Source organism: Rhinolophus hipposideros (assembly GCF_964194185.1).
Source record: "Rhinolophus hipposideros genome assembly, chromosome: 3".
NCBI classification, from domain to species: Eukaryota; Metazoa; Chordata; class Mammalia; order Chiroptera; family Rhinolophidae; genus Rhinolophus; species Rhinolophus hipposideros.
In genome coordinates this window covers 46965351-46980732 of record NC_138049.1, presented here as the reverse complement: position 1 = coordinate 46980732, position 15382 = coordinate 46965351, and the positions used below count along the sequence as shown (strand labels likewise).

General features: G+C 42.3%; 1 protein-coding gene across 3 annotated transcripts in view; it reads left to right on the top strand.

Annotated features, from left to right (window-relative positions):
* Nucleotides 1–13969, top strand: part of ARMC2 (armadillo repeat containing 2) — a 103692-nt gene extending 89723 nt beyond the window's left edge. For all 3 annotated transcript variants that reach the window (XM_081045196.1, XM_081045194.1, XM_081045195.1), the window contains 6 exons: nt 576–894; nt 4217–4339; nt 4687–4800; nt 6884–7016; nt 7366–7526; nt 12405–13969. In XM_081045196.1, the coding sequence (XP_080901322.1) occupies nt 576–894; nt 4217–4339; nt 4687–4800; nt 6884–7016; nt 7366–7526; nt 12405–12562 (1008 nt within the window). In that variant the 3' untranslated portion in view covers nt 12563–13969. The remainder of the gene's footprint in view (nt 1–575; nt 895–4216; nt 4340–4686; nt 4801–6883; nt 7017–7365; nt 7527–12404) is intronic.
* Nucleotides 13970–15382: the final 1413 nt, after the last annotated feature.

The following is a 15382-nucleotide window of genomic DNA, read 5'->3' as shown; positions in this document are numbered from 1 at the left end:
TGGGGAGGTGCTACTGGCACCTTACAGGCCAGGAATGCTGGTAAACGCGGGCAGCCCACCACAGCAAAGAATTATTCAGCCCCAAATGTCAGTTTGGGAAACACCGCTGATACAACCTGATTAGCCATTATTGCCTGATGTTTAGAAATGCAACGTTTCAGCAGGAGGTGAACTTTCAGTAAAAGATTTGGATGCTCCCAAAATCTGTTAGTGTCACAACTTAGATTCACATAATACATTATTAGTAGTAATGATATCCCTCTCCACACGTAGTTCTCTGGGGGAAGGAAAAAAGACAAAAAGGCCAACCAGACTTTCAGAGGAAGGATCTGAAGTTAATAGACCTTACTAATAGCATCAATCAGTTTGTGTTCTTTCAGGGCTGCCAAATGCTTTCAATCGCTTCTGTCAATTTGCACCAATCTCGGGAACCAGATCCCGTACAAGTTAGTTGAAGCCAGACGTGTTCCATTTTACTATTAATTAAACCATGAATAAATTAAAAATGGTACTCTTGCCAACAACTTGCCCCAGCCCCTGTACACTTGTAACTCTTTGTCTTTAATTTATTGCAGGATTTAGTCGTTCGTATTGTTTTTATTCTTGGCAACCTGACAGCAAAAAACAACCAGGCTCGTGAACAGTTTTTCAAAGAGAAAGAGAGCATCCCGACTCTGCTGGCATTATTCCGCACATTCTACAGACTGGATCTGCATTCCGAGAGGCGAGAGGGGGAAGGAGGGGAGCAGCCCAAGGCACAGCCACCGCCGGCCCAGGTGGAGGATGTGCTCATCAAGCTGACCCGCGTGCTCGCCAACTTGGCCATCCACCCAGGCGTCGGGCAGGCCATGGCCGCCAACCCGCATGTAGTGGGCCTGCTCCTCACCACGCTGGGTAAGACCGGAGGCCCACCAGGCCGCAGCGTACACCAGGGAAGCTGCTCCCTGCAGCCAGACAGAGGTTCTGTGGCTTGGGTGTAGTGAGGGTTTTATTAGTACAGTCGGCTCCCTTTCATTAATGCGACTTCTCAGCCCTGTGAAAGAAAATTCCTCTTCTATGCAGAAGTGCCTCAAAAGTTGTCCAGATTAAAAAGAAAAATAGTAATACAGATTGTTACTAAAACCCACCGAACCGAACACCTTTAGTGGATGAATTTTATGGTATGTGAATTGTGTCACAATTTTTAAAAAGGATACCAATCAAATTCCCCCAAATTGGCCAGGCTAATCACAGAGAGTGTTAAATCCCGAGTTTTTCCATGGTTAGTCCATGCGATTAAAGTTTACTTATCTTTTTATTTTTCAAGTTGTTCCATTATCGCTAATTATGGCCCCCAGTCATTTAGGTCCCATCTTTTCTGCTGTATTAGTCAGCTTGGGCCGCCATAACAAAATACCACAGACTGGGTGGCTTTCACAATAGACACTTATTTCTCACAGTTCTGGAGGCTGGAAGCCCAAGTTCAGGGTGCTGCCTATTTGGTTCCTGGTGAGAGCTCTCTTCCTGGTTTGTAGATGCTGTGTTCTCACTCTGTGTTCATATGGCCTTTCTTCAATGTGTGCACCTGGGGAGAGAGACAATGACCTCTCTTCCTCTCCTTATAACTCCACCAATTCTATCAGATAAGGACTCTACCTTTTTGACCTCATTTAACTTTAATTACCTCCTAAAATCCCTGTCTCCAAATCCAATCACACTGGAGGTTAGGGCTTTAATATGTGAATCTGGAGGAGGGGACACAATTCAGTCAATAGTATTCTGCCTGTAGCCCCCACAAGTCATGTCCTTCTCACATACAAATACATTCATTCCATTTAAACAACCTCCAAAGTCTTAACTCTTTCCACAGTCAACTCTTAAGGTCCAAAATCTCATTTCAATATCATCTAGATCAGATATTGTGAGATTCAAGATATGATTTATCCTGAGGGAAATAATTCCACTCCTGCTGTAAACCTGTAAAACCAGAGAAGTTACATGCTTCCAAAGCACAATGATGGGACAGGCATAGGACAGACATTCCAATTCCAGAAGGGAGAAATAGGGGAAAAAAGGAAAGGGGTCAAGTCCGAAGCAAGTCGCAAAGCTACCGAGGAGTTCCAGCAGATCTTAAAACTTAACGCTGGTCCTTCAGCCGGCGGTCCCTCTCCCACAGATGCCAGCATGGGGGCCAGTATATGGCAGACACTCAGTGAATACTTGGAGAAAGCAAGAATAAATGAGTATATGTTTTCTGTAGCACAACAAATGACTGACTTTTCCTTTGAATGGTGCAAGCTATCAAAAGGCTGTTCTCTTCATGGAAAGAAGGCCAAAAGGAGAGCTCATTAACTCAGAATGTAAGAGCTAGCATCTCCTCCTGCTCACCTCACAGCCTCCTTCTTATTCCCAGAGAAACTTTGGTTTCAGACAAGAAGTCAAAGGCACTTCTTAACCAAGCAAGTCAGGGGCCTCCCTCCCAGGCTGGGGCAGAGCTTCTGGCGCAGGCGATGGCCAGGTGGAGAGGGGAGGGAGGGCATTCCAGGCAGCAGGGCCACATGTGCAGGGTCAGAGGTGAGAGGCAGAGGCCTGTTCAAGGTGCTGGAACTTTTTCAGGGGAACCAGACTTGTGACTTTTCCTCTGACTGCCAGATCCATGCAGCCAACTGCCGTACCTGTCACCAAATGCGGGTACTTCAGAAGCACCTCAGGATCCCTAAAGTTGAACTCATGCCCTTTCTCCCACCTGGGCCCCCTTTCCATGCCCTTAATTCAGAGAATGTGATCACTGTTCATCCAGTATTGTAATCCAGAAAACCCGGGATCATGCTGGGTGCTTCCTGTCCCTCACCCCCAATCTAGTCTTCACCACATACTGTCCATTCTCCTCCCGAAATAGTTTTCTAATCTGTCCACTGCTCCATCTGCACCACCACCCAAGCCTAAGCCACATTATTTGTCATCTGGAATACCACAGGACGCTCGTCGCAGGCGTCCTTGCATCTGCCCTTCTCTGCACTGTGGCCGGAGCAGTCAGGCGATGAGTCTGGAGGCTGAGTGGAAGGCCGGAAGAGGGTCTTGTGTGCTAAACCAAGGGTCCATTCATTCATTCATTCGTTCTTCATTCATTCACTTATCCTTGCATTCAACAGCTCTTCATTGAGCACCCCCTATGTGCCAGACACTGCTCAAGGTGCTGGGAATGTAGCAATGAGTAAAACAGACCAATCACTAATCCTCAGTGAATAAAACAGACCTGTCACCGGTCCTCATGGTGCTTACGTTGGAGGGCTAGCAGACATACATTAAACGCATAACAAGTCAAGCGGTCGCACGTTCTGTGGATAAAATTAAAGTGGGGTAAGGGAAAGAGAGAATGATGGGTGCCGTTTTATATAGAGTGGTTAAGGAAAGTGTGTCCAATAAGGTGACATCTGAGCAACACCCTGAACCACGTGAGGAGAGAGCCAAGTGGATAACTGGAAAAGGATTCCAGACAGAGGGAATAAGAGCGCAGACATTCTCAGGAAGGATCAGGCTGATGTGTTCGAAAAGAGCACAGAGGCTTGTGCGGGTGTTATTGGGGGCCGGGGAGGTCAGGACTAGGGCAGCCCACAGGGCTGAGGGCCCAGTGAGACCAGTGACATGATCTGACGAATGCTGAGGACAGACTCAGAGACACGGGTGAAGGAAGAGAAGCCTGGGAGGTGAGAGATGGGCTAGGGGGTAGCCCAGTAGGTGAGAAGTGGCGAGATTCTGTGTGTTTGGAAGGCAACTTGATAGCAATTATGGATGGCTTATGACCTTACAGGTCGTTTTGTCGGGAGGTGGGGGTGTGGGGAACAGACTCGAAGGGTGGAGCCCACATGAGAGAGCTCAGGGTTAGGGCAAAGCAGAGGGCATTAGAGACGTCAGGGCTCACTGGTGTGCTGGCACCTTTGCTTTGCTACAGAGATAAGGCCTAGATCAGCTCGACATTTCCAGACCCCCTGGTTGGAGAGATGGAGCTTACAGTGTTCTAAACCCGGGACAGGAGTGGTCCCCTGTATTTGGTGCATTTCCCCGCAGGAAGAATCATGGAAATAAAGCAGCAGACAGCAAGGGCAGGCAGTGCCCTTGCCCTGACCTAGACCGTGAAAATGGCTCGTCCCTGCTGGGGCTGTTGCAGTTCGGATGGCATTGTTTGTGCCCCTCCTATGAATGGGTCTGTGACACCCGTATCCTTACTTTGTTTCAGAATACAAGTCAGTTGATGATTGTGAGGAGCTGGTGATCAATACTACAGCAACAATCAACAACTTGTCCTACTACCAAGGGAGGAAGTCCATCGTTCAACACAAAAGGCTACATGTCGCTGAATGTGAGGCCGGAATTGGGTTTGGGTGGAGGCATGTTCATTGAAGGTTTCGATTTTATTAACTAAACACAGGACTGGACACATTGATATTTTCTGATTTCCTGGTATAAATATCTAAGAGCCTGATTTGATTCTGAGAAACTAGAATGTGGGGAAATTAGGTATGGGGCAAAGGTCATTTCTTGCTTCTTGCTAAAGTTCCCTACAGTCTATATCTTAGTGTCATTTTTAATTTCTGAATTATCTGTACCAGTATTTATCATGATTATTGAGTCATGATACTGGCTTCTAGTAGCATTTAAATCAAAACTTAAATTTACTGATTTTATTTCTCCGGTCACCAAACCCAGTGCTCTTAAAGCTTCTCATGAGTAACAACATGGATGGAATCCTGGAGGCTGTGCGTGTGTTTGGAAATCTCTCCCAGGACCGTGACATCTGCGATTTCATTGTGCAGAAGAATAGTGAGTTAATGACACTTGCGTTTATAAACACGTACTTCTTGCCAATAAACAGCGAAGCAGTTTCGGAGCTCGGGTCATGACAGTGTGATCCCTGTTTCCACTTTGGGACAAGCAGTGCTTTACATTCTGTTCCATCCGTACGTAATGCTGTCGGCTCAGCGTGCCAAGATGGATCTAGGCAGTGCTCTGCGTTCCCTCTCCCTCGTGAGTGGGCTACTGAGTTCCAAGATGGTGTGTGTGTGTGTGTGTAGGGAAACGAGTTATCTGGACTCTCATTTCTGTCCATGAGAATGGGCTTAAAATACATTCCTCTTCATGTACGCGAGTGTCCATTATAGTACTGCTTGTCATAGCAAAAAATGGAAACAACCTAAATGTCCATCAGCAGGCAGGAGGGTAAATACATTATGGTATGTTCATGCAACAAAATGTTCTCCAGCAACTACAAGAAATGAACTATATGTTCCTGGGTCAGCATGGATCCACCTCACATACATAACACAGGAGCAAAAACTCTAGTGGTAGGAGTATACAGAATAATGCCATTAAAGTGTTAAAACCGCACACAGTCCTGGTCATCGTGTATGTGATGTACGTGTAATAATGGTACAAGGTATAAATGGTATTTGGAACTGATAAACCCCACACTTAAGACAGAAGTTACCTTTGGAGGGAAAGGAATGCCGAAAGATATAAAATTTGATCTGTGACGGGTGGCAGATGCATAAGCATTTATATTAACCATCCTCTGTCTCAAACATTTCATGCAACAATAGTGACTAAAAATATGTCAATGTAAGAAATGCCCAAACCTGTAGAGAATTTTTACAATAGTTTATTTCAGCCAAACTGACCACATATGCGGGGGAGCAAGATCTCTAATGACAGTTTTGCAGTTTCTTTTATGCATTTGAGATTAAGGAGGGAACATAAGGAAGTTTACATGGAGGTGGGAGAAAGGAAGGCGGGGATTGGATTACAGGATTCTGTGCTTTCTGAAAGGTGATTACGCCTTGGAGGGGTATTAATTTCTGGCATCTCAAAGGTGTATTAACCTAGACGCACAAGAACAATGGACAGGACTGACTTAACACCTTTCAGTTAAAGAAGTTACAGGCCTGGGGCACGACTCCCCACTGTGACCTGCACAGTTAGCAATTTATGATTTATTACAACACCCCTTCTCATCCACAAAGACCTACTTATTCATGTTCATGATAGAAAATTTAGATAATATATTTTTAAAAAGCACAGAAGCAGCAAACTGTCTCCCATTGTCTCACTACCCCAGAGATAACTGTTCACATTTTGCTGTACATTCTTTAGAGTCTTAAAAACCCATGTAGATGTGACGCAGACTCTGCCAAGCTCACTGTTCGACCCATCAGTGGGGCCAAGATCAGAACAGAATCAGGTGTGCAGGAAAATGGGAGCAAGCAGAACACCCACATCCATTCTCCCCCAGCCCTTGGCCCAGCCCCTGCTGGGGGACAAGAACACAGGACAAAGAGTCCCATTTCCTCGAAGTAAGAGAAACCAGTTCCCAGCGGCAGAGACCCTGTGTCCACCTAAGACGTCCCCTACGCTGGAAGTCCTGCCTTGCCATAGGCCAGTTTCCAGCGCTCCAAGACGTCTTCTGTGGCCCTGGAAGCCTTCAGGGAAGGTCTCAGCAGGAGCCTACTCCGCTCCCCCGGGGCTGTGGATTCAAAAAGGCCCTTGAGATGTAAAAGATGAATTTCACCTGTGTGGCTGGTATTCCATGGTTCTTTCCCTCCTTTCCACCGGCAGGGACTCTATCACTGCCTTGGAGAAAGAGCTGCTGCCTGGGTCAGATAGAGCAATATCTGGGCACAGAGGACCTGGGGTGTAGGGAGCGGGTGCTGGAGCTGGTAGGTGTGGCGCCCCCACTGCTGGGCAGTGGGGAAAGACGCTTTAGGAAAAATGGGTTAAATCCCCTAGGAGGGTTTCCAGTTTTGCAAAGCCACTCCCCATTTCCCCTTTGCCCTTTCCCTTTATTGTAAGATAAGATACAGCTGAGAATCCTGAGCTTCACTGGTCCATATTTGTTCTCTACCCTCCCCAGTACATAAGTTCATGATTGCACTGCTGGATGCTAAACATCAGGATATTTGCTTTTCTGCCTGTGGTGTTCTCCTAAATCTCACTGTGGATAAAGACAAGCGTGCCATCCTGAAAGAAGGAGGTGGCATTACAAAGTAAGTTTTAAGGCACGGAGTTCCAACTTTCTCAGGATGCAGGGGACATAGTTTTCCAGGGAGTTGAGGTCCCTCTAGTCATTCCTCCATGGCAGAGGTATTTCAACATCTGCAAGCGCCAAGCTAGGGTTTAAAATAATTAGGTTCCACTGGACAGTTAAAATAATTGAGAAGTAGATGATTGTTACTTTGTAGTTATTTAAATTCGTAGATATGAAATTATTTTAAGTAGCTGAGTTATACATAACACATATGAAATATTACAGAAGGATAATCATCATTGTGCTAAAAATGTGAAAATTAGAGATTCTGACGTAATCACTTCTCAATTTGACTTTTGTTAACCCAGGTTAGTGGACTGTTTAAAAGATTTTGGTCCTACTGATTGGCAGCTGGCCTGCTTAGTTTGCAAAACTTTATGGAACTTCAGTGAAAATATCACTAATGCTTCATCATGTTTTGGAGACGAAGATACCAACACACTCCTGGTCCTGCTGCCATCATTTTTAGGTAAGACTCCTGACTATAAATCTATGATTTTTATCAGAGGGACATAAAAATGGTTTTTCTTTGAACTGTATGGATAAAGATTGGTACGCATTTGTGTGGCTATATTTCTATAAGCAACAACAGCATGTTAAAAATTATTATAATTTAGAAATATCTGGAAGAGGCTGGATGTTATTTGCAAGAGGGACACAAGGACTTTTAACGCATTGGACACTTATGATTTCTATGGCTCTTTTTCCTTTTTTTGCATTTTCTGTTGTTTGCATAAATACAAGATGTCAGCGTGAATTATTGCCGTTGTTTAAAAATATATAGACGTTGTTGTAATTGAGAAAATATGGCTAAAAGCTACTCTGAAGTAAGTCATGCTTTTAAGTGAAGCTATACATTTTTATTAGCAGCTGTGTTAATTATCATGAGAGGGAGGGTCCGTGAAACTAAGTGAACTTTACAGTGGAATCCCTATTCTTGGAAGGTAGGAAATCACTGACAAACCAAAGGAGAGAAGATAGGCTCTTTCATTTTAAAAGTTTCTATTATAGGATCATTTTTTTTCATCCTGGGTTAGGTCTAACAGTGATTGGGGTCAGTAAATGAGTGTTTTCAATAATCCTTTTCCCAAAATGGAGAAGTACTTCCCATTGCCCAGCCACTGTGTTGGGTCAGCAAGGATGGGTGAAAAGGTGCCGTGTGACTCGGAAGCAGGGGGTTCAGGAAGTGTCATTCGATAAGACAGTCTCTCAGAACCTGTCTTTTCATCTCTAAAATGGGGTCTTGCTAATCCCTGCCCAGCTGTATGAATCATCAAGGTTAAGCAAACATCCTGAGAGCACAATAGAAAGACCAGGCAGCTGTTCTGGGTTCAGGTCCTCGCGTTAGTGCTTACAAGCGTTAACCTCTCTCCATTTGTGTGTTCTCATCTCTAAGATGGGGATGACTGATGTCTACTTTGCAGAGTTGTTAGGGTGACAAATGAGCAGACGTGTCCAAAGAGCCTGGTACAGTGCCAGTCCTCAGACAATGGTTGTGAAAGCACTTTGTAAATCCTAAGTGTTGTAATCATATGTTATTCAGCAGGAACTCAGAACCAGAAGTTATTTGAAGGAATAAGCTTTGCTAGGTTGATGGGAAATTTGCTTTGTCCAAGTAGATATAATCTTGTGCCTGTTAAGAGTAAGAAAAATGGCATGATTTTTAAATCACTGAGGTTCACAGTCTGCTCTGTGGACCTTAAGCTTTTGCCAGGTTGCCAGAAGCAGAAGTACACGCTCAACTTGCCTTAATTCAGTTCTCAGCTGTGGCAGAACATTGGAATCAGCTGTGGAATTAAAAACAAAACAAAACAAAAAACACTTATCCTGGCCCCATCCCCAGGAATTCTGATTCAGAAGCTCTGGGGGGAGGCCAATGTGGGGTTTTAAAAAGTCCCACCGGGGAGTCTGCTATGCAGCCAGGATTAAGAACCTGTTAATTGGGTTAACAGGATGAAGAACCTGGTTAATGAAGGGGTTTAAGGGAAGGGCACGCAGACAAGGAGGGAGCCAGGAAACAAGCGTACTGCCCAGGGTCTGCCAGGCAAGACCTGGAAGCAGAGTTTCCGAGTGAGCCCTCAGGAGTGGGCATCATCTGCTCTGTCTCTGTGGTTATGGGAAAAAGTCCTTTCCCTCTGCGCCTCTGGGCTCCTGCTTGGTCATGGTTTCAACTACCTCGAGGCTGCTTGCTGCACTCATACGACCCTGTGTCTCCTCTGTTGTTGGTGCTTCTCTGTGTGTCCCGTTTGCGGTGAACGTGTGATTGATGCTGACTTTCCTGGGCTGCTGGCGGCAGCACGTGAAATGGTTGTGCGGTTGAAAGTGTACTTGCATTTCACTCCTTTTATAAAGATAGCTAAAAAAAACAGGCCATTTTGAACTGTTAAGTAACAGAGTCCCATGTTGAAGTGTGAGCACTATTTTTAGAAATAATGGCAAGGCGATTGATAAAGTACTACTATAAGTTACCCAAGTTTTTCTTGATGGGTACCTGGAAAAGAAACAAAAGGAGAAAGTAATGGTTCTCAACATGGTGAGGATGCCGGGATGTTGACAGTCTTTTTAGAAAGTGACTTAAAAAGAATGTTGTCTAAAACTTCCTCGCACATTGCAATAACGTCTTATAAACTCATTAGCAGTGTGTTTATCTTGAAGTTTTTAGGGGGTGGGCCCTAGCCCGCTTGTCTACCATGAGCTTCTGTCAGGGAAGCTGGCAACCAACTGGTGGTCAGTATGTGGAGTTTCCTATTGTGACTGTAGAATACACTAGGCTTTTTGTTGTTGTTTGCTTGTTTTTTATGTTCATCATAAGGTACATGAAGCTTAGCATCTAGGGTGTGTGACAAGGGTAGAGTGGGGCCCGGCATTCACGTTGTCCAGCCTCTGCCAAAGAGCCAGCACATGCTTCTGCCTGGGAAGGCTGTGCCTTAGAAGAAAATGGGACAACAACAGATTCATCAAATTGCTACTCGGTGCTGAACAGCAAGCTAGGAAATAGTGCAGTGAGTAGGGGATACTTTTATGGATGCCGTAGGGCACTTACCCTATAATGGAGACTGCATTATAATGATCAGTGACAAATGTGGTGTTTTGAGTTCTCTAATCCTTTCAAATAACTTGCCTAAAATCCTAGTATTTGGAAGTGTGCTGTGCACAAAGAAAACTTAAGAATTACTAGTTTTCTAAATCAGTGCTTTTCACACTGTGAGCAGCATCTTCAGAAAATGAAGTAGCAAAGAAAGAAAATGTCAGAATACATTACGTGTAGTACGGATAAGTGTTCTATTATGAAACATTTGTTTACTTGTATATAAATATGTAAGTATATGTATACAGTTATAATGTAATAGATATTTCTTAGGTCACAGTCGAAAAAGTTGAAAAATCATAGATCTAAATTTTCCTTCCATTCGCCTTTGCCACTCTGCAATACAACTTCCAAAATTTAATGCCTAGTGTAATATGGCAGTTTTTATATATTTGCTGCATTTACTATGAATCTCCAGACTGCTTTGCTCTTACCTATAGCTATGGGGCCACTTTTATTATCTTTTCTACCCTAATTTAAAATGAATAGGGTCCGACATTAACTAATCATAGGCTAAGCGTCAAGAAAAGTTAACATAATCTTGACATTAGATTGAAAAATAAATCCCAGCAAACAGCACAGCCAGCTTTATTTGTGAAACAAGGAAATAAAGGCTTACTTCTCTTAAAAAACAAAAACAAGAACCAAAAGCACCAAAATAGAGATTTGCTAAAAGCACCAACGAACCAAAACTCTGGGCAAAGAAGGGGCTGTGCAGTGCATGGGCCGTCCTCAGCCCTGAGCATCCTGGGAACGAAGGACGGAAAAGAATTCACGTTTAAACAGAAGTGTAGTGCTCAGAAAATCTGGAAAAGAGTGAGCAGGAAGAAGATCTAGAACTCTGAAACCACTCAGAGTCTCACAGATTCCTCTTGGCCAGAAGTAGCCCAATGGGAAGGACTTGGAAGCATCAGGCACCTCCCCACTCGCCTCCTTCCGAGGGCCTGGTGAGCACATGGTGGGGAGATGCAGGTTTGTTTGCACAGGTCTCCATGGAGCGCCCTGCTGAAGTGTTTGTCTGCCTGGAGCTTATCTCAGAGCTGCATACCTACCTGTCCACTTGGCTGTGAGGAGAGGAGGGGCAGGTACACACTGGGATTCCAGCCTCCTTTATCTTATTCTGGGTGGTGCCACTCACACCGGCAGTGCCAAAGTATGCAGGTGTACACACATACTCAGTGTAGCCAATTGGATGTAAACAGTAATGAGGCATTTTATAATAGGATTTTAATGAGCTCTACGAATAAAGTTTGCAAATTATGTACGTAGCAGTTTTTGTGGTCATTTTAGGGCTTAGTGGTTACCGCTAACCCGAAGTCTGCCTCAGTTACAGACCTGGGAAGTGGCAGAGCCAATCTTCTGACTGGCAGGCCAGTGTGTTTTCCCACAGTCCTTCACACTGGAGCATGAGGCCAAGTATAAACAAGGAAAACCTCGGTGCAGGTCAGCGCAGAAACATGAGTGTCCATTTATCTTCCTGTGTGGGTGGATATACTTATGATGTCTACAGAACTCAGGGTGCCCTTGGATTAAGAAGCAAATTAAAATTGTAATTTTGCTTTTTTTTTTTTTTTTTTACAAGTACTTCTTTGCATTCCCATAGACTCACTTGGGATTCTAATCCATCTTGGGGTCCTCAAAGCCTCTTACTTTTCACTGTGATGGGACACAGCATAGGGGGTGGGGGGATTGTCTTTCAAAGAAGTATGTCCAGGCTGCTTTGAAGCCAGCAAAGCCAGCAGAGTTGATTTTCAGTCAAGTTCAAAGTATCCAGTTCAATTGTGCTACTTTCACAAAAGATTTCCTGACTCCTTTGGTATCTGTCAAGCACTGAAGTAGTTAACTTTCCTAATGTGCAGATAATGAAGTAACCTATTAATACTTTGTTTATTCTGAGCAATTGTGATCTGACTTTTGGATGTGGACTTATATATAAACACTAAGAGATTAGTTGAAATAAGAGCTCAATGCAATTTAGAATTTTTTTTGAAAAGATTATTGTCCATTTTTTTAAATCAAGAGACTAAAATATACTTGTTTTAAAATATTTGTAAAGAACAGCAGAGAGTAAAGAACTTCAATAAAAAAGCCTTTAAAAACAAAAACCAGAAAAACCTTTGAACCCCTAAATCCTCTCTGTGTCAGACTGGAATTAGAGATGACCCACGATGGGTTTAACTCATGCCATGAAAAATTAAACTGTATTCAATAGGATTACATTTCCAAATAATTGCTGCAATTTTAATTTTTCTGATACAGATGAAGAACTAGCACTGGATGGCAGTTTTGACCAAGACCTAAAAAACTATCACAAACTCCACTGGGAAACAGAATTCAAACCTGTGGCACAGCAGCTTCTAAACCGAATTCAGAGTCATCACACCTTCCTGGAACCCCTGCCTATTCCCGCTTTCTAACATGATGCAGATTAACAGCAGAGACAGGAAGTCAGGCCTCCTTCGTTCTTAAGAAGTGGTAACAAACACGAACATTTTTTTTCATCGTTAACAAATATTCAAAGTTTTTCAGGTACTGGTGTTAGTGAGTAGTCAAAGTATTTTAAAAGAAACACAAGCGTTTCTTTTTATTAGATATTATGGGAAAATGAACATTCATGTACTTTCTGCAATAAGAAATCTAAGATAAAAATATATGCATGTTTTTCCTAAGTAAATGACTTTTTCTTCTGTTCTCTATTCAGTAATTTAGTTCTAGTCTTAACACCCTGATTTAACAATTCTGGAATTGAAGTGCTTGTCAGTTCAGTAGTTAAACGAACTATGCAATGAAGGCTAGCATTAGAGTCAGTGTTTCGAAAGAATGGTGGTCAGCACTATTAGGAGGCATCACTACATAAGCATTGGTAGTAATTCTTTTCTCTGATAATAATTTTCTAGTTAGGCACCAGTATTTCTGTGGTTCTCATATTATAAGGAGTAAGCCGAAAAAAATTAGGGTTGACCACCTTGGGCCATCTACTCTTTATTAAATAAGTAAAATAGATGAAAAGGGGAGTGTTTTACCGTTTTTCATTTGAAATAAAATCACTAGCCCAGACCGTTCCTCCAATTCTAACTCTTTCTGACGGAGGAGGTGATATAATGTAGTAGAGAGAGTGCAGGCTTAGGCGTATGCCAGGTCTTGATTTGAATCCTAGCTCTCCCCTGCTTGGGCCCTGAACAAGTAATTTCATTTCTTTAGCTTCAGCCGTAAAATAGTAATAATACCTATTTTGTTTTAGTGTAATTCAGAAAAAAACAAAACAAAACATTAAAGGGGCAAATTGCCCAGTACAGTGTCCGATGTGTAGTGCTCAATAAATTATAACACGATGGTAGTTTATTAGTTTGCCTTTCTTTGTAGGATGTTTGGCCTTTGAATAAGCGATAAAAATTAAATAAATTGAGATTATTGTTGTTATCCTAGACCAGTCAAATGAGGACTTGGAAATAAAAGTAGGTTTACTACTCTGACTGGAAAACAGCTGTTATTAATGGTTCATCTCTCACCTACAAAATACTGAGACTAAGGGGATGAAGGCAGGCATCCCAGATTGGACAGGCTCTCAAAGCCTATTACGAAATTCCTAAATTTCCGGGAACAAATAGATTTTCCAAGGGTTCTTCTCATCTGAGGCTCATCCCTGCTTAAGGCTCATCAAAGTTGCTGGGGACATTCACATTATTGCCTGTCATTTGTAAGTATGTGCTAGTAGATTCACTCCAATAGATAACACCATGTTAAGTGTAAGGAGCTAATCTCTCAAAAACACTTAAGGATCTAAGTATTTTATGCATATCAGGCTGTATATTCTACTTTCAGTGAAAAAGATAAAAAAATTTGCCCGTTAAAGCAGCTCCTCGGTGTTTGTAACTAATACCTATAATAACTCATGGTGGAATACCATTATACCTGCCCTCCTACATACTAAATTCTTCCTGCTCACACTTTTGTGCAAGCTGGACTATTTGGAATTATCTACCTGCCTTAAAAAAATTGTCATAAAAAAGACAACATAAAATTTATAATCTTAACTATTTTTTAAATGTACAGTTCAGTAGTGCTAAGTATATTCACATTGTTCTGCAACAAATCTTGAATTTTTTTATCTTGCAACTGAACCTCTATTCAACAATTTCCAAACATTTCCTCCTGCCCCCAATCCTAGCAACCACCAATCTACCTTCTGTTTCTATGAATTTGACGAGTTTAGATGTAAGTGGAATCACACAGTATTTGTCTTCTTATGACTGGCTTACTTCACTTAGCATAATGTCCTCAAATTTCATCCATGTTGTAGCATGTGACAAGATTTTCTTTTTCAGGTTGAGTATTTTCTTGTATATATACATATAGATGTAGACACACACACACACACATCCCACATTTTATTCATTCATCCATCGATAGACATTTGAGTTGCTTCTACCTCATGTCTATTGTAAATAATGCTGCTATGAACATGGGTGTGTAAATATTTCTTTGAGATCCTGCTTTCAATTCTTTAGTATGTATACCTAGAAGTGGAATTAATGGATCATACAGTGGTTTTATTTTCAATTTTTGAGGAACTTCTATACTCTTTTCCATAGAGGCTGTACCATTTCACATTACTGTTAACTGTGCACAGGGTTTCAATGTCTTCACCTCGTTGCTAACACTTGTGGTTTTCTGTTTTGTGTTTTGATAGTGGCCATCCGAATGGGTGTGAAGTGATAGCTCATTGTGGTTTAGATTTGTGTTTGTCTAATAATTAGTGATATTGAGTATCTTTTTGCATGTTATTGGCTGTTTGTACATCATCTTTGGAGAAATGTCTATTCAAATCCCTTGCCCAGTTTTTAATCAGGTTATTTTTTTTTCTTTGAGTTGAAATTCTTTATGTATTCTGGATATTAACCCTTTATCAGATATATGATTTGAAAATATTTTCTCCCATACATTGCCTTTTCACTCTATTCATTGTGCCCTGTTATGCACAGAAGTTTTTAAGTTTGATGTGGTACCTTTGTCTGTTTTTTCTTTCGCCTTTGCTTTTGGAGTTATATGTAAGAAATTATTGCCAAATCCAATGTCCTGAAGATTTTCCCATATGTTTTCTTTTAGGAATTTTATAGTTTCAGTTCTTACAGTGAGGTCTTTAATCCATTTTAGTATATGTTTGTACTTGGTGTAAGATAAGAAGGGTCTAACTTCATTCTTTTGCATGTGAATATCCAGTTTTCCCAGCACCATTT